Source organism: Dama dama, chromosome 27, assembly GCF_033118175.1.
Source record: "Dama dama isolate Ldn47 chromosome 27, ASM3311817v1, whole genome shotgun sequence".
Classification (NCBI taxonomy): Eukaryota; Metazoa; Chordata; class Mammalia; order Artiodactyla; family Cervidae; genus Dama; species Dama dama.
The window spans coordinates 42,723,180-42,740,494 of NC_083707.1; the positions used below are offsets into that span (position 1 = coordinate 42,723,180).

Genomic DNA, 17,315 nt, shown 5'->3' on the forward strand with positions numbered 1-17,315 from the left:
AAATCTCGAGAAAACGGGTCTTTCAGCTGCTTTTGCAATCCCAGTGCAACTGTGGGCTTGACATTTCCACGTTTGAGTCAAATCTCCTATGGTACATGTTTATGAGTACTTTCTTAGCTTCTCTGTTAACATGTATTCCTTGTTCACCACACAAGTAGCCGGAAGTTGTATTTAAGCGAGAGATGTGTTCCTGAAGATTTTCAAACATAATTCAAACTTTGGCTAATTCTAGGCAGATCTCAGGAAGGCGTGTGGGCTCACTGGTGCCCTCTGTTCCTGGAAGGGCCAGGCGGCCCCTCCCTCTCCACGGGCTGCCAGCTTCCTAGCTTTATCAGCAGTGCTCCTGGGCCGGACTGACGCTGACTCAGGCCTTCACTGGGCAGGTCACCTGCCTGAGGAGGTAACCACGCCCACCTGGACATGTGCGTCCCAGGTGCCTCCTTCTGATCTTTTCCTCCCCCTTGGCCGCCCCGACCCCCACCCCCACCCCATCTAGCGTCCCCTCCACACTGGTTTATTTAGCATGTCTCTACTCCCAGATCACAGTTACCCCCTGCCCTGGGGTGGGATACAACCTGGAGCATCCACTCCACAAAGATTTGTTTGGTGAATGCCTAAAGAGCAAACAGGACAAACCCAAGTGGCATCTGCTTCTTCCCAACACCATCACGTTGAGGGCTTCTGGAGGAATTTTTCATTTGGTAGATGCATGTTATTTTTTAAAGAACACATAGAAAAAAGTGTTAATATTTTGAATTGTATTACTTCAAATTCCTTAATTGACACTTGCACAAAATATAACCACATGAATATATTCTCCTTGCAAGAGAGTTAAACTATTATAATTTAAGGCTAAAGTCCTTTTTGCAAATACACCTATGGGATGTGGTATTAGAAAGAGACTTTTCATAGGGTGGAACTAGGTCACCTCCAAGCAGTCCAACAAAATATAGAGTAGGACTCCACCAAGCCAAGTCAGTAGGTGGTTTTATCTTTTATTCAAAGGGAACAAGGGACTTCCCTGGTGGTCAGTGGTTAAGACTCCGAGCTTCCAATACAGGGGGAACAGGTGCAATCTCTGATTAGGGAACTAGGATCCTGCAAGCCACGCTGTGCAGCACTTTTTTCTCCGTCTTGAGTGACGCTCATCAAGAGGACTGTGCTGGTTCAAGCACCTCGATACCAGATCTTCCCAGCTCTACTGCACTTGGAGCTCTTGAGCGGCACTGCATAACTTACCTACAACATAGTGAGGGCATCGCTTTTATGTGGAAAGTTCAGTAAGAAAGCAAAACCAAATTTGACCCTGTCATCCAAACTCATAATCTCTTTTGTTTGGGTACTTCCAGGTTGTAAAAGTACGGGCAGGTGGCGCCACCTGGTGGTTTTAGGGGAAACTGCAGGACATAGAGCCCACTGGCCTCGGACTGCAGAGCCTCAGAGAGACAGGTGGGAGAGAGCCACTTGACAGACCGCTTCATTCAAACCAATAAACTCTCAAGTCTAACTTTCAAATTATTAGTGAAATTTCAAAAAAGTTCCATATGCAGTAAAGTGCACTATGATTTTTTCTTTAAAAAATATGGAAATCTATAATCTGTCCATGCACCTAAATGGGTGCAATGTGAGTTATGATTAATACAGTACAGTTGACCCTTAAACAACATGGGATGAATTGTGTGGGTCCACTTATATGCGGGTTGCTCAGTAAATATATTGTGAAATTTGGGGGGGGGATTTTCAACAATTTGAAAAGCTCAAAGATGAACTGCATGGACTAGAAATACTGAAAAAATTAAAAATGTATCAAGAATGTACAAGATATATGTAGACACTAGTCTCCCCTCATATAGATATAAGGTGAGTGATATTTAATATAAAATTAATGTGTTATTTTCTTACTGCCTTACAGTTTTATTTTCAAAGAAGCACATGACTGTACAGTATGCCTATCTTGTAACTGAAGAAAAAGTCTATCAACAGGTATTATTTAAAAGTATAACAATGCTCCTAATATTGTATTATTAATATAACATAATACTGTGTGCCATAAAAATTTTAAAACGATTCACTCATGAGTATGTAGGCTGGGCTACCAAGAAGCAATTGTATGGATGCTGCTGCTGCTGCTGCTAAGTCACTTCAGTCATGTCCGACTCTGTGTGACCCCATAGACGTCAGCCCACCAGGCTCCCCTGTCTCTGGGATTCTCCAGGCAAGAACACTGGAGTGGGTTGCCATTTCCTCTCCAATGAGTGAAAGTGAAAAGTGAAAGTGAAGTCGCTTAGTCCTGTCCCACTCTTAGCGATCCCATGAACTGCAGCCTACCAGGCTCCTCCACCCATGGGATTTTCCAGGCAAGAGTACTTGAGTGGGGTGCCATTGCCTTCTCTGATGGATGATGCTAGGTGACCATAAAGCATCGGTATTTCTGTTTCTTCATTATCAACATCAATTATTATCCTGTAACTCTTTCGACCCCATGGACTGTAGCCTGCCAGGCTCCTCTATCCATGAAATTCTCCAGGCAAGAATACTGGAGTGGGTGGCCACTCCCTTCTCCAGGGCATCTTCCCGACCCAGGGACTGAACCTGTGTCTCCTGCATTACAGGCAGATCCTTTTCCATCTGAGCCACCAGGGAAGCCCCTAAATAAATATGAATTTCTTTTTTGCATTAGCTTTTAATCTTTGACGTCCAGTGTTAGTAATACTTATAACATCTACAGCACTTGTATCACGTGAGACAATTTTGATGTAAGTTGTTCTGGTCTATCGTTTAGTCGTTAAGTCGTGTCTGAACTCTTTTGTGACCCCATGGACCAGGCTCCTCGTCCAGTGGGATTTCCCAGCCAAGAATATTGGAGTGGGTTGCCATTTCCTCCTCCAGGGCATGTTCCTGACCCAGGGATCAGACCTGCGTCTCCTGCACTGGCAGGCGGATTCTTTACCACAAAGGCACCAGGGAAGCCCCGTTTGATGTCGGTCCTGACAGACGATTCATCTTGCAAACAGACCAGGTAAAGTTATGTCAGTGAATACAGCACAGGACTGTAAGTGTATTTTCTCTTCCTTCTGATTTTCTTAATAGTATTTTCTTTTCTCTAGCTCACTTGATTTTAAGAATCGAGTAGTACATAATACATATACAAAATATGTTAACTGTTTACGTTTCCGGTAAGGTCTCCAGTCAGCAGTATTTGCTAATTTTTATTAAACAAGAAGAGTCGGCAGGTAGGGAGGCAGGAAGATTCTGTTGGGAGTTCTGAGGGGGATGGGGTGTGGACAGCCATCCAGGTGAGTGGGCACGCGGTGTGACCGAGGAAATGCAGAGTCGCTCCGCAGCTCTAGAGGCCTCCTGGAGGTTTGTAAGCAGTAATTAGGTGACAGTCGTGTCAGCAGCTGCTTTGTTTTCCTCTAGCCCCTTCAACCTGCCCTGAGCCCTTCCGGAGTCGCGGGCGGGGCGGGGCTGGGGCTTCCCCAGATAAGGAGAAAGGAGGTGCAGAGGACCAGGGGGTGCCGGAACCCCGGAGAAGCTAATGATGGAGCCCGGAATTTACGCTGGGTAAAGAGGGGCGCTAACAAGAGCAGCGGGACAGGAACGGGGAGTTCGGCGAAGGTGAAGAATCGTCGGAGCTGGAACGGCAGCAAGAGGTCAAAGGTTGCCTGAACTGACCCGAGAGGCACGGTGCCTAGCGACAGTTAGTTACCAGTGACTAGCGAGTTCTGGGTGTGGCTCCGGGACCAGTGTCTAGCTGGTGGGTGGAGACGGAGAGGGAAGCAAGGGCCTAGCGGGAGTCACCTGCGGAGGCGGGAAACACCGCGAGTCGTAGGTCGGCAGCTGGTTTGCTAGTATTTCTGCGAAACCCTCGCCCCCGACCTCACTCGGCGCGCACTGATGAGCATCGACTCGTGATTACGGGACAGTGACCCGAACGGACAGTAGGGTTCGCAGATTGACAGACGTTTGGCGCAGATACAGGACGAATGATCCAGGCTGTTCGGGTCGAAGAACGAAAGGAACGGATCGCAGCGCCCACGCGCGTTCTCGGGAGAGGAGAGGCGAGGTCCACGGGCGTAGGGTCCAGCCTGTCGCACTCCCTGCCAACCTGCCGTGGTTAGAACCGCGCCGGATTCATAACAGGTGCTCAACACACGTGAGCTCAACCCCGGAAATGGATGCGCGAACCTCCGTCTCTACTCACCGCGCCTGCGCGGGAGCCACGCGTGCGACCATTCCGCGCGCTCTGCGCCTGCGCAACGTCTTCCCGCACAGCGCCTGCGAGGCTCCCGGGCCGCTTCGCCGCGCTAGGTTTGAGCCCTGCAAGCCCCGGTAGCACGGCGGCGGCGCCGTCCCGGCCTCCTCCTCGGCGTTCCCACGCCCACTCGGCGGGCTCTCGACCTCCACGTCAGGGCCGCGCCGCGGAGATGGCGGCTCAGAAGATAAACGAGGGGCTGGAACATCTGGCCAAAGCAGAGAAATAGTGAGTGAGGGGCCCAGCGCGGCCTTGGGCGAGCATCGGGGTCGGCGCCTCCTAGGCTAGTCTGAGTCAGCACCGGGTGGGGGGTGCTGGGGCGGGGGCGGAGCCGGGCGCGCGGGGTGGGGCCGCCGCACCCCGGAAGCGCTGCCCTCGGCCGCCGGAAGTGGTCGTGCCTCGGGCAGTGGGGGTGCCGCCGGGGTCAGTCTCTCTGCATCTTAGAGGGCGTGTTTCTGGTTCCTGGCACGTTGGGCCCAACTATGTTTTCAAATCTCTAGCTTTCCCCAAGTGTAGCAACAAGACGACTGAATGGATGTGTCTTGTCTTTGGTGGGATTTTAAAAGTTATGCTATAGTGAACAATGGGGCTTCCGAGGTGACTTAGTGATAAAGAATCCGCCTGCCAGGGCTGGAGACGCGGTTTCGAGCCCTGGGTCAGGAAGATCCCCTGGAGAAGGGAATGGCAACCCACTCCGGTATTCTTCGGGGTTGGGGTGGGGATTAGAATTTTGCTTTATGACGATGCTTTCTCAGTTTTGTGGATTAGAGTAGAGAGGCTGCATTTTAACCATTTTGTTTTTCTTAGCAGTAGTGCCCTTACTGAGCTTGAGAGTTGTTTACAAGTTTGAAACTTGCAGTATTACACAAGCGTAAACTTTAAATAAGTTTAATTGGCCAAATTAAAAGGGACGCAAGAAAGGGTGTACGTCTGCAGGTTATGGGGGCTTCCCTGTCTCTCAGTTAAGGTGCCCCCCTGATTCCTTTGCTTTCACTAACTGAATTCAGAATTTAAGATGGTGTTTGTTTAGCAATTTTTATGCTCACCCAAGTTTGACAGTCACGGGGTTAGTTTAAGCTGTAAGTCTGAAGTTACGGAAAGCATCGCGGAAAGGACACAGAGATAGGGACTCAGGATTGATTGTCCTGTGGTCCTGGAGAACTGCTCTCGTTCCAGTCGTTCTGCTCTCTCTGGTTGCCGTTCGTGTCCACTGCAGCCTTCCTGCTGACGCCCTCTGTGGGTTTGTGTTCAGTAGTCTTTCTGGCCTCGGTCTGCAGTCTCCCTGGAGGATCTTAACTCGGCCCTGGTGTGGCCCATGTTCATGGCCCAGGTTATCTGTGCCTCTCCTGAGCTGCAGTCTCAGGAATCCACCTGCTCACTGCTGTGCCTCGTCTGTCTCAAGCTTTAGTGCACCTCAGGGCTGGTTACACCCTGGATGCTGCTGATGCTACCCTGTTTCCGGTTCAGCAGGGCCAGGAGAGGCTCAACAATTCATAAATTTCTAGTGAGTTAGCAGCGAATAGTGGCACTGCTCAGTCTGGGGAACAGGCAGTGATTACCTCCACTCTCCTTGGATGTTATGCAGACGTTTCAGAAGGGGGAGACCGTGTCTGACTGGGAGGGAAAGTGGTGAAGTGTGTAGTTATCAGGAAGTTTGGACAGAGGTAGACTATGGGGACTTTCCACTTGATGAGTCCCCTCCCTCCCTTTTTACAGACCTACAAGGTCCTTACAAGCGAGGCTCTGACTTAAGAATGTGGTTGGTAACTTCTGTTAACTGTATCTTCCTTTCATTTAGCCTGAAAACTGGTTTTTTGAAATGGAAGCCAGATTATGACAGCGCCGCTTCTGAGTATGGAAAAGCAGGTATCTGTGATAGTTGCCCTGCCCCCTGCAGTGTGTTATGTTCATCTCGGCATGATTCTCACTCTTAGTGCTTCCTGTAGCATCTTGGTTGTTAGAAAAAACGACCAAAGACCTCCCTAGACCCTGTGTTTTTCAGGGTGCTGTTTGCAGGTGTCTCAAGTGCTGAGTTGCAAACCTGGCTGCGTCCCTCTGCCATGAGGGCAGACGGCGGGGCAGGCGCAGCTATGGGCTTTTAGCATCATTAGTATTTTCTTGAACTGCAGTCAGTTCATACTATGTACTTCCAGGAGTTCTGTCATACTTTTCTCCTGTTTCTGAGTAAAGACTTCCAGTTCACTTTATAAAGCGCCTAAGCCTCACTCTCAGCAGTTGTGCACAGCGCATGTTAGATTCTTGTTCTTTACAGCCTTGCTCGGGGATATGCTGATAGGTTTTCATCCAGTGTTAAGTTTATAGGCATATTTTAATACCTTTATCAGCATATAAGGTAAAAACAGTCTGAAATTTCCAACAGAAAGAACTTACTACAAATTCAGCATTTTTAGATATGAAATGACAGCTTTCAGCATATATGATGATTTTGGATATAAAGCATAATATGATTTTGAAATAGGCTGAGCACATTTTACTGTGTGGTTCTGCAGTGGTTGTGATCACATGTGTTAGCCTTGGATAGAAATCACCTAAGAAATGTGCTTTTGGTAGACTTTAGTTTTAGTATATCACCAGGAAGAAAGAAGTCAGGTAAATTGAAACTAATCAGCACAATGTAGGATATAGTTTCTAGATAATAATTATTAAAATAACGATTACAGGTTCATGTTTTACATGGGTTTTGTGAACACTTTGTACAAGAATGTTTTTGTAATTGGAGAGCATGACATTTTGCAGATCTCCTCCATGAGGGAACTTTAACATGGAACATTGTTACATGTGCATCTGAGACTATTTCTGCTTTCAGAAATAAGTACTTCAAGTCAGATTTTCCCATTAAAACATTCTTTGTTTATTTTCTTTAGGGGCTTATGCAAGATACATTTCATCAGTAAAGTTTTATGACAGCAAAATGTAGAAATTAAGGGATGAAATAGTTTGTTGTTTGTTTATTTTCAGCATTTTATTAAAGATAATTGTAAGAGTGTTTTTAGCAAGTAATGTTTTCTTAAAGAAGTATACTTTTCACTTACTTGTAAGCAACACTTCATGAGCTTTCCAAAGTCTATAAAATAGTATTTAAAGATTGTGCTAAAAAAATTATAAAAATATTGGGTGTGCTTATTGGACTTCAGTTTCAAAATAATTTAAATGATAGAATAAGCTTAAACTGAGTACTGTTTCTGTTGTTAACTGTGAAACTGGTGAGGAAAGGAGCTGTCTTTGTGACGACCCCTGTTGTTTGACTTGTGGCTTGGTTGATGTGACCTAAGTTCCTCAAAGTGTACATGCTGGTCTTAGAAAGACTTAAGGAAAAAAAAAAACTTTTGAAAATACTTGTAGATTATTGATAATCAAAAAAGTTATAAGAAAATGGCTTAGAAAAAAGTAGTATTTATAGTTTTATGAAGTTTCCTAAGTATTTGATTAAGTGTTAAGTTTATTTTCTAATACCTCACACATCATGCAGATTTTGGTATTGATTCATCTGAGGTTTTTTTTAAAATGATGGAAATAGAAAATTTGTTTTTATTTTTGTCTATTTCAGCTGTTGCTTTTAAGAATGCCAAACAGTTTGAGCAAGCAAAAGACGCCTGCCTGAAGGAAGCTGTGGCCCATGAGAACAACAGGGCGTATCTTTTCAACCTTTGGAAATCGTTATGAATTTGCTGCCTGTGGGGTACAGTGCTGTTAGCTTAGAAGCCTCTTAGAACAACTCTGCATGTCTGAACTCTGAAGGTGATTTATGGAGACTTGATTATGATCCACACTGCTCTGCAGAGCTGCCTTTGAGAGTTTATTGTTTCTGGATTTGCTCGATGATGGTTTTACTCGGGATGAAATGAGAGAGATGGAAAGAGACAGGTCCTGAAAAGTGAAGAGGTGGTGCAGGTGGTAGAAACAGTAACCGCTGTCTAACTGTTTTAAAAGTGTAGTCTTCCTCAGGTACTTGAAATAACATTTTTAAGTAGTTGAAAACAAATTTTCCTGAGGTATTTTATAATCTTATCAACTAAAAAATGTTTCTTTTATCTCACTTGCAGTTTATGGTTATAGTAACCTTGCATTTTTACTAAAACATCAGATTAATGCATGATAGAAAATAGAAGTAGCTTAAAAATCTGTGTGGTGTTTTGTCTGTTTTTGTGAATTGTGTAGTTTTTAGTAGAGATCCACAGGCATTAAATGATTTTTTTACCTGGTTTGTAGGGTTTGCCTTTTTGAACAAATTGGGGCAGTGATTTAGTTAGGCTTGCTTTTTCAAATAATGGATCTTTAGAAACTGTTGATTTTTTTTTATTTCCCTTAATTGTGACTTTGTTACATCTATTCAGCCTTTTTCACGCTGCCAAGTAAGTAAATTTCCTCTGTGTGTCCATGTATTTGTAAATTATTATGTTCTAAGTGTTGTTGCTTTCCCTTAGGTCAGTAAATTTTTCCTAAGTTATAAGTCCAGAAATAGTGAATTCATGTGTACTCATGTAAATAAGATAGGCCTTCACATTTGTTTCAGTCTTCACCTGAACCTTAAAAATGAAGTCACTCCTCACTAGGATATTCAGTGTTTAAATCACCATCATATTTTTAGGACTATATTGTTTAGTAACCTGTGAAAAAACAAGTGAGTTAGAAACCCTGTTTTTCCCCCTTTCTTAATATAGTTACTGGTGCCTGTTTAGAGAAGCAGAAAGTTTTCTTTTGCTTCTGTGGAGAAAAAAATACTTGTTTCAAAACTTGGATTTAGGTTTGTCAGGTAGAAAGTCATTTACCTTCTCTGAGCTTGACTTAATTTTGCATTTGCAAAGAGAAGTCTCTTTACCTTAGATGCCTGCTGTTTCCAAGGCATTGTTCCCCATGTAGAAAAATGGAAGAAAAATTTCATTGTTTCGTAACAAGGGCCTAAAGTCAGTATGTATTGCCTGAGCCAGTTTAAACTGATGCAGATTCTTGTGTCTGGTAGGAGGTTTCTCCTCCCATCAGGATCTCATCTGAGAACTTGTATTCTCTCTGCAGAGCATACGAGCAAGCTGGCATGATGCTGAAGGTCAGTGACGTCGGGGCACAGCTGCCCTGTAGGTAAAACGAGTTACGGTTTGTAGTCTTAAGGACAAGACCAGCAAGTGTGACATCCTCAATGATTTGTCAGCTTAGTGAAGGATGAATGGGCAGGTTTGAAAACAAGCCATGCGAGGTCAGCATGGAGATGCAGCACATCAGCCTAGAGTAGATAACACCTGTCAACTTTACACCTCGCTTTTTCATGATTTTTTTCCAGTTTTTAAAAAAGGTTTGGATTGGGGATGCTAGATGTATGGCTCACGTGATGCTGAGACTCAGTTTACTAGTAAGATACGTAGAGTTACTCTGTTGACGGCACTCAGAGTAAGAGGGTTGCAAGCGCCAGTGCACACAGGGGAATGGCTGAAATGGAGGAGGCAGGCCTGGACGTGCCGGGGGTGGGGAGAAATGTAGCTGCCAGGAGGGGGTAAGTCCCCACAGCCACCACTCTGCCCCGCTCACCAGTGCCGTGTGGGGGCGTGAGCCTGCTGATGCTTTTGATATTTTAATATATGAAGCCACCAGCAGACCTTCTGTGACGTGTCTGATGACAAGATGTGGATGGTTAAAGCGCAGTGTCCTTGGAAATGAGACCCAGCCCTTGGACCGCTGGTTTGCAGCCTGGTTTGCACAGGCCTTGTGTATAGCAGGCACTCACGAGTATTCCAGCAACTGTAGCTGCTCAGGAAACACTGAAGAGCAAGTGTCTTGGCTTCTCCTATTTGTGTAGTTTCTCTGAAACCCTGTGAAGGACTGGGCTCTGGAGAATTAATTGGTGTGTTTCCGGTTTGGCTGAAGGAAGCCTGATGGGGAGAGTGACCTTGTGAAGGCATTTCATTTTCAGTATATATATCGTTGTGTCATGTTTTGGGTCTTTTGCCTTCTCCAGTTTCAGATTGTTAATTCCTTATTTCCTAATTCATGGATTTACTGCTTTGTGCCCTATTGTTTGCCTAAAGGAGATGCAGAAACTCCCGGAGGCTGTTCAGCTGATCGAGAAGGCCAGCATGATGTACCTGGAAAACGGCACCCCGGACACGGCTGCCATGGCCCTGGAGCGGGCCGGGAAGTGAGTGTGGACAGGGGCTCCGCCTGGGAGTCTTTTTGACAAAGTCCGGTGAAAACAATTTTCTCTTTCTCGTGTAAGTCAGGTATTCTTGTTTCATTTAGGCTGATAGAGAATGTAGATCCAGAAAAGGCTGTGCAGTTATATCAGCAGACAGCCAACGTGTTTGAAGTAAGTGAATTTGTTTTCTCTAAGTAGACTTAGAATGTTCAATTTCGTGAGAAACACAGCGGCTACTTTGAAAGCTCCCCTGTGCTCACAAGTGAACTCTTCTTCTGTAAGCAGCGAGATGGGTTCTAGTGGCTTTGGTGTTACTGCCCCTGCTCCCCCCCACACTGTTTCTCCCCCATCCAGTGCAGTTACTTTTTAATCAAATAATTGTTGGGGGAAGAGAAAAATTCCTGCCTTAAAGCCGCCCACACTCTCTTCTCTTGGATCCACAGAATGAAGAGCGCCTGCGGCAGGCCGTTGAACTCCTGGGAAAAGCCTCTCGGCTACTGGTGCGCGGGCGCAGGTATGTCTCACACCGCGGTGCTCCTGTGACCTCCAGGCCATGTTTAGGCAAGGACTTGTTGGTCGTTTGGGTGCAACCTGGGCGCACCAGGCCCATAAGACAGCAGCACATTGGGTTAAACATCGAAAGATCCACTGCTGCTCTGAGTGCCGTCCCAACATGCGTTGGGCTCTTGTTGGTTAAGACCTGTCTCGGCTGCTCTAGAGACGGCTCTCTGGTCTGTTACCTGGGGTGGGGAGGTCACGATGTCTCTGGGGGCAAGTGTCTGTAATGTTCACCCAGGAATGTGGACGGGTTCCTGACAGCCGGACAGTGTCGTCACACAGGTTGTTTACCATTTTATCCTTCAGACTTAGGACCCACAGCATGAGTAACTGGATCCCAGATAACTAGGATCCTGTGGAATTTCCCTATTTTTACTTTACTGCAGTTTAATCTTAGTAACCTATCTCCATTATTAATAAAGTTGTGCAGAGGAGAATGTGTGTGAGTGGACAAGAGAAGGTGACTGTTGAGGAGCGTGGTATCGAGAAGGATGTTTGCTCACCTCTCCCTGTCTGCCCACTCTGTGCCCACCACCCCCTGCCCCCCGCCCCTAATCACTGCCTCTTTTGGGCCCTGGGAGCTGTCAGGGCCTGACAAGGTTGGGGTGGGCGCTTGAGGATGCGGACCCAGTGGGGGTCGTCCTTCCAGCAGCCAGTGCCCTGGGGCGTCTGCATGGCCTTCCAGGGAAGGAGAGGGCTCTGCAATGGCGGAGTCAGGCCTGGCCTCTCCAGGGCTTCTTACAGCCTCTCTCAGAGCAGTTAATTGAATCTGATGGATGCTCATTATTGGATGGTCCTTATCAGACCCGACTCCCATATGAAGTAGCCTGTCCTGAAGTCCTCTCGCTCTCTCTCCTGGGGGTCTGGGAGGGCAGGTCAGATGCAGTAGTCACGCCGAGTGCGTGGAGCTCACGGAGGGTGTGGGGCAGTGGTTACAGTGCCCAATGCCAGCTTCATTTCTCTAGAACCTGTGACGTCAGACACGTCATGCTGTGGTCTCTGCTGTGGCGCACTTAGACCTGCCTTGTTCAACATTTCTTGTTTTGTCTTCAGGTTTGATGAGGCAGCACTCTCTATTCAGAAAGAAAAAAACATTTATAAGGAAATTGAGAATTATCCAACTTGTTATAAGGTATGTTTTCAAAGTGCTTAGTTTTGGCTTTTCCTTGGATCATATTGGTGTAACTGTGTCTGAGATCATGTTTCATGAATATTTGTTGATTTTTTTAAAATAACACCTTCTGGACCTCTGTTTTTGGCTGAAATGGAGTGATCCTACTGTTGCCTCTCTCCTGCTGTTCATAGCCAACACTGCTGGGCAGAGCACAGAAGACAGTGCCCTGAGGACTCTTGAGCATTGAGTGGGTGGGAAGGCTTCTGACTTCATGTCCCCTCTGCCTCTCAAATTCGAGAGGAGCACCCTCGCCCCCATCTTCTAATCAGAGGGTCTGGGGAAGAGGCCCCCATAGAAACCCTATCTCTCCAGCCAGAGGAGCTCGGGAAAGGGGCCCAGAGAGGAGGGCTGCAGGAGGGGGCTCCCGAGTGTGTGTGCATGTGTGTTTCGGGAGGTTGCCAAGCCTGGAGCAGAGGGTTTGAACTAAGACCGGAGCCACTGCCCAGGAAACAGACCGAATGTGTGGCCTGAGCCCGGGATGGTGGGTGGGTCAGTGCAGGGCCAGGGGCCAGTGACTGGGCAGAGGGAGTTGGGAAGACATGACGGTTGTCAGAGAAGAGACCCAGGTGTTGGAGTCAGCAGATCTAGACCGTGAAGAGGCTGTGACAGCTGCTCCGTGCGACCAAGGGCAACACTGGTGGAGTTGTAGATAGAGGGACTGATTTTTTTTTTAATAGAAACTATAAATGAACTAAATGAGAGTTTTAGAGCTGAAACAGCAAGGTCTGAAACACAGTAGTGAACGGGCTGCCTCTGAAAATGGAGAGGAGTGTCAGATGCAAACCAAGTTACATTCCAGGTATCTTGGAATAGACTTCTGCGTGAATGTAAACTTGGCCTAATCCCCTCTTGTTTTAGAAAACAATCGCCCAGGTCTTAGTGCATCTGCACAGAAACGACTATGTGGCGGCTGAGCGCTGTGTCCGCGAGAGCTACAGGTGAGGCCCGGCGGTGCGCTGCTCTGCCCAACTCGGCTGAAACGGGTGGCCCTGCGTTCAGAGACGGGGTTTTTGTTTTCCGTAAAGTTCAGGACAGGGCAAGTACATGGCAAGCCTTTCAGCTTTTGCAGCAGGGTTTTTATGAGTTGGGTTCTTTGCTGTGTTTTTCTCCTGGTGTTTCTGTGGAAGTGAGTGACTTGAGTAATTTTGTGATATTTGCCATATAAGAAAAAAAGAGAAAGTCCTCAGGTGTATGTTTCAGGAAGGTCAGGATAAGGGGTTTTCTCATGGGTGATATTAAAACCGAGCAGCCTGAGGCCACCCACCCACTCCCCCCCCCCCCCCCCCCCGACACCTAGGCCCTGGTCCTCTGCTGGTGACCGTCCTGGGCGTGATCTGTGCTCTTATGTGGTCAGACCTGTGGGCGGGGTGGGTGTACGTGTCCCGGCAGCATCCCCGGCTTCAACGGCAGCGAGGACTGTGCCGCCCTGGAGCAGCTCCTGGAGGGCTACGACCAGCAAGACCAGGACCAGGTGGCCGAGGTGTGCAACTCTCCGCTGTTCAAGTACATGGACAACGATGTGAGTGCCCGCCCCGTCCCCGGCCCTGCCCTCCTGTCCCCTCCCCTGAGGCCGATGCTCAGAGAGGAGGCTCACAGGGTGCACGTTGAGCAGGTTTACTCTGGTGACACCCCTCCTGCTCCGTCTGCGGGCCCCCTCCAGGTCACTGACTGAGTTTCTGTTAGGCTTATGGGGTCTTGGGGCCCCTCAGGCAGTGGCCACACTGGTCGAGCCCCTGCCCTGCGACCCAGCAGTGTTGAGTTTCGTGGTGGTGTTTCCCTCCAAGTGGTGTCCAGGTTTTTGGGGGGCAGAGACCAGGCCCTGGCGCACAGGTGAGAGCCTGTATTGAAGGTCAGGCCCGGACGTCCAGTCTGAGCTGCACTTTGTCGTTGACAGTACGCAAAGCTGGGCCTGAGCCTGGTGGTCCCAGGAGGAGGCGTCAAGAAGAAGGCAGCAGCCCCCCCACAGGCCAAACCTGAAGGCACCACTGCCCCCGCCGCCGAGGATGAGGAGGACGAGTACGCTGGGGGGCTGTGCTAGGCTCGGCCCTGCCTGCACGACTCACACCCCCGGGTTCCTTGGAGGGCGGCTGGACTCATGCGGTCCTGGCTCTGAAGCTGTAAGACAAGTCCTCGTTCCTGGTTCCCGGACCACTGCCCTGCCCGCTGCCTGCAAGCATTTCCTTTCTTTCCCTGACAAGAGCTCTTCTCAGACACCAGCAGGAATTGACGGAGAAACATCCCATCACGTCATAGGTGATTTTAAAATTGGCAAATCCATTTCTCGACAGACTTGTTCTAAACAAAAGGGGTAACACGCATGGACATTCTTTTCTCTTGGGCTCGTGTCATTTATTGTTAGAGAAGTTGTTTGCATTTTATTTCATAATTGCTGCTAAAAGTGAAGTTTACTGGTTAAACAAAGTAATATTGTAAACATTTGTTCTCAAAAGGAGATTTATGCCCCATGATAATTAGAGACATTTAAGTTGTTAAACCTTCAGATGGAGTGTGGGCCAGAGGCTGTTCTGAGCCTTACGACGTTGCTTCTCCCAGAATAAGACCCAGCTGGAGCGTCACGTGGACGCTGAACACTCTGACGGGGGCATGTCCCAGGGCTCTGTGCGCGTCTCCAGTCCTCCCTGGATCGTGGGCATTTCCTCCTGAAGCTCAGTGACCGTGTCTTCACCCGCCAGGTTGTTGACCGACCTTAGTCCCGCAGACCTGTCCTCCCTCTGAGGACCTCGGCTCAGCGCAGAGGTGCTCTCTGTAAACCTCCCGCGTGTGGCTGAGAGAGCAAGACTGGCTGCACATGTGGGGTGCTGGTGTGTGGTTCCTTCCCGGCCTCTCCTGACGGGTTGTCTTCAAGGAGTTCTCTGCGTGAGCTCAGCCCTCTCTCCTGGTGGGAAGAAGCCCAGATGCTGCAGTGCAGCTCATGCCACTGCTTGGCCTCCTGGGCTCAGGTCTGCTGGCTTTCCGGGAACACGGAGGTGGTATCATGGGAGGTGAAGGTCACCCTGGGCTCTGGGAGGGTCCAGGGAGTGTCCTTGTGGGGCGGGTGGGTGGTGGAGGAACTCTTTCTGGAAGGTCTGGGTCAGAACACTAATGAGCATCCTCCTCCATGCCCCCCCCACCCGGCACCCAGGTGGTCTGCGGGCAGTGGCTCTTCCCAGCCCTTGTTTGGGGACACTGGTCTCCGTAGCATCGTGCTCAGTGACGCGTTAATAGTGCACACCTGTCCTTGCTGCTGTGCCCTCCACATCCAGCCACCCTCCAGGAGTCACCTTGATGTGCATTTGAGCTCATTCACAGCCATCTCAGCAGATTCGGCCACACCTAAAAGATGCTCTCAACCGTGTTGTGTAGACTGTTCCTCAGTGCAGCCTTGGAAGAAAGGCTTCACTTCTACTCTTTTCTTTCATATTAATAGAACAAAAATGCGTACTGAGCTGGGGGTGTCCTGCAGGGCTTGGGGGCTTGTGGGGCTTGGGGAGTGGGCCTCCCAGTGCAGGGGGCTGGAACCCAGGCATCCCTGACTATCCCCACCCCACCCCCACGGGTTATGGCACGTGCGGGGCAGGTGGCTGTTCCCCTGACATCAGGGCTTCCTGCCTGGGGCCTGGTGAGAAGTGTCTCCTCTTCCTGCTCACAGAAGCTGTTCTCGGGCGCACTCAGGAGCAGGGAGTGGTGGTCCCAGCAGGGAAAGGGGTTCTGAGCTCATGTGGCCCCTTTCCCGGAGTGGGGTCTGTGTGCGCCTTCTCAGAGCCCAGCAGTCCCCATGCTGTCTTGTGTGAGTGAACCAGTCTGCAGAGTCTAATATATTGAACTTAACTGTACATATGCAGTGTGTGGTATTTGTGTATGAAACTGTGCTTTATTCCTGTTTTTTTCCAGCTTTGATGAATGATAGTAAATGTTATGGAAATGCTGATTATTGCTTCTATGGGAAGATAATTACAAAAATAAAATCTGAAACCATGCAAGTGTGATTGTTCTTTTTATTATTATATTTTGTGCTTGACTTGTTTGCTTTTTCCAAAGATACATCCTTAGCTACTGACAGGCTCCCAGCTGTGCCAGACAGCACACTATGCTCTTTGGGGTCCAGAGGCCCCTCTGGGGGATACTGTGAACTCGGGGAGCTTTTCAGGGTGCCTGTCACCAGTTACTGTCAGACCTTGTTCTCTGGCCTCAGAGAGGTGGGAGCCTTCAGCATACCAGGAGAGTAATTCTTTCATTAAATGAGGAGGTAAGAAAACCAAAGTGAGGAGGTTGGCATTTAATACCTGGTGTGCACCTTAGTTAACCTGTGGATTCACATAACATCACTCAGACGTTTCCTGAGTGCGGACTGTGGAAGCCCTCTATGTAATGTTGACCCTGCCCCGCTGGGCGTGGGTGTCGGTGGGAGGATTTTACACCAGGACGGAAGTTGGGGTGAGAGCCTGCAGGACACCTTGGGGGCGGGGGTAGCCACAGGTGAGCGGGCAGGGCCAGGAAAGTCCAGGGGAGACGGGGAGGTGGGCCCCTCACAGCCAAGCCTCCGAGGCCCAACACCTCTTCCAGGGCCCCATCGCACTTCCACTTCAATTACAAAACACAAAGGTGAAACTTAAAGAATTCCGGGTGACCCAGAGACACCCCTCAGAGCACGGGCACCTCTGGGCGCTGGCCCTGTGCTGACACGACTCCAGACCCCACCACGGGGCAGCGCGCACACCTGGGCTCAGGTGTGAACGGTGCCTCCTCCAGCAGCAATTCTCCCGTTTGGACGTGAGACCTACCCCCCACCCCCCGCCCCGCCCCGCCCCCTCCACCTGGACACTCCTCCGTCCTGGGGCAGCTCCCCCGGGGCCTGGGGTCTAGTTCCGGGTTCATTACGGGGTGGGGGCCGGGGTTGATTCTTCCCCTCCGACGCCCGGGTGCCAACCGGCCTCTCGGCTCTGGCCTGCCACTGCCGAGAAAACCGCGTTTCTCCTGCTGGTGCCGATCTAGCTTCTCACTGAGCTGGGTGGGTTGGGGGCGGGGGGTGGTCCCCCTCGGGGCGGGGGCGGACGCTGCGTAGGAGTGCAGAGAGTTAAGAGAAACCAGATTCAGTTTAGAGCGGGAAGGCTGCTGCGGTGGGAAGGGCAGTAAGCCAGAGGCCATCGGCCCCCACAGCGCCCCCACCCGCCCCAGACAGTGAG

At 49.1% G+C, this 17,315-nt stretch overlaps 1 protein-coding gene across 3 annotated transcripts; it reads left to right on the top strand.

Annotated features, from left to right (window-relative positions):
* Positions 1 to 4,224: 4,224 nt before the first annotated feature.
* Positions 4,225 to 16,112, top strand: NAPG (NSF attachment protein gamma). Of its 3 annotated transcripts, none has more exons than XR_009690846.1 (13): positions 4,225 to 4,483; positions 6,054 to 6,121; positions 7,824 to 7,908; positions 8,611 to 8,628; positions 9,290 to 9,320; positions 10,294 to 10,403; positions 10,505 to 10,571; positions 10,844 to 10,914; positions 12,012 to 12,090; positions 12,991 to 13,070; positions 13,522 to 13,651; positions 14,027 to 15,092; positions 15,275 to 16,112. XR_009690846.1 is itself a non-coding variant. In XM_061131310.1 (12 exons), exons 1-12 carry the CDS (start codon positions 4,428 to 4,430, stop codon positions 14,168 to 14,170), a joined length of 939 nt encoding a protein of 312 aa, XP_060987293.1. In that variant the 5' UTR covers positions 4,225 to 4,427; the 3' UTR covers positions 14,171 to 16,112. The 3 variants fall into 3 exon arrangements, 1 of the variants encoding a protein (XP_060987293.1); XR_009690847.1 differs by having other exon boundaries at positions 14,027 to 14,385; positions 14,826 to 16,112; XM_061131310.1 differs by having other exon boundaries at positions 14,027 to 16,112.
* Positions 16,113 to 17,315: the final 1,203 nt, after the last annotated feature.

Coding starts and splice junctions, on each gene's coding strand:
- NAPG (XM_061131310.1), top strand. CDS start 4,428: ATGGCGGCTCAGAAGATAAACGAGGGGCTGGAACATCTGGCCAAAGCA. Junction 4,484..6,053: donor CTGGCCAAAGCAGAGAAATA/GTGAGTGAGGGG, acceptor CCTTTCATTTAG/CCTGAAAACTGGTTTTTTGA. Junction 9,321..10,293: donor AAGCTGGCATGATGCTGAAG/GTCAGTGACGTC, acceptor GTTTGCCTAAAG/GAGATGCAGAAACTCCCGGA.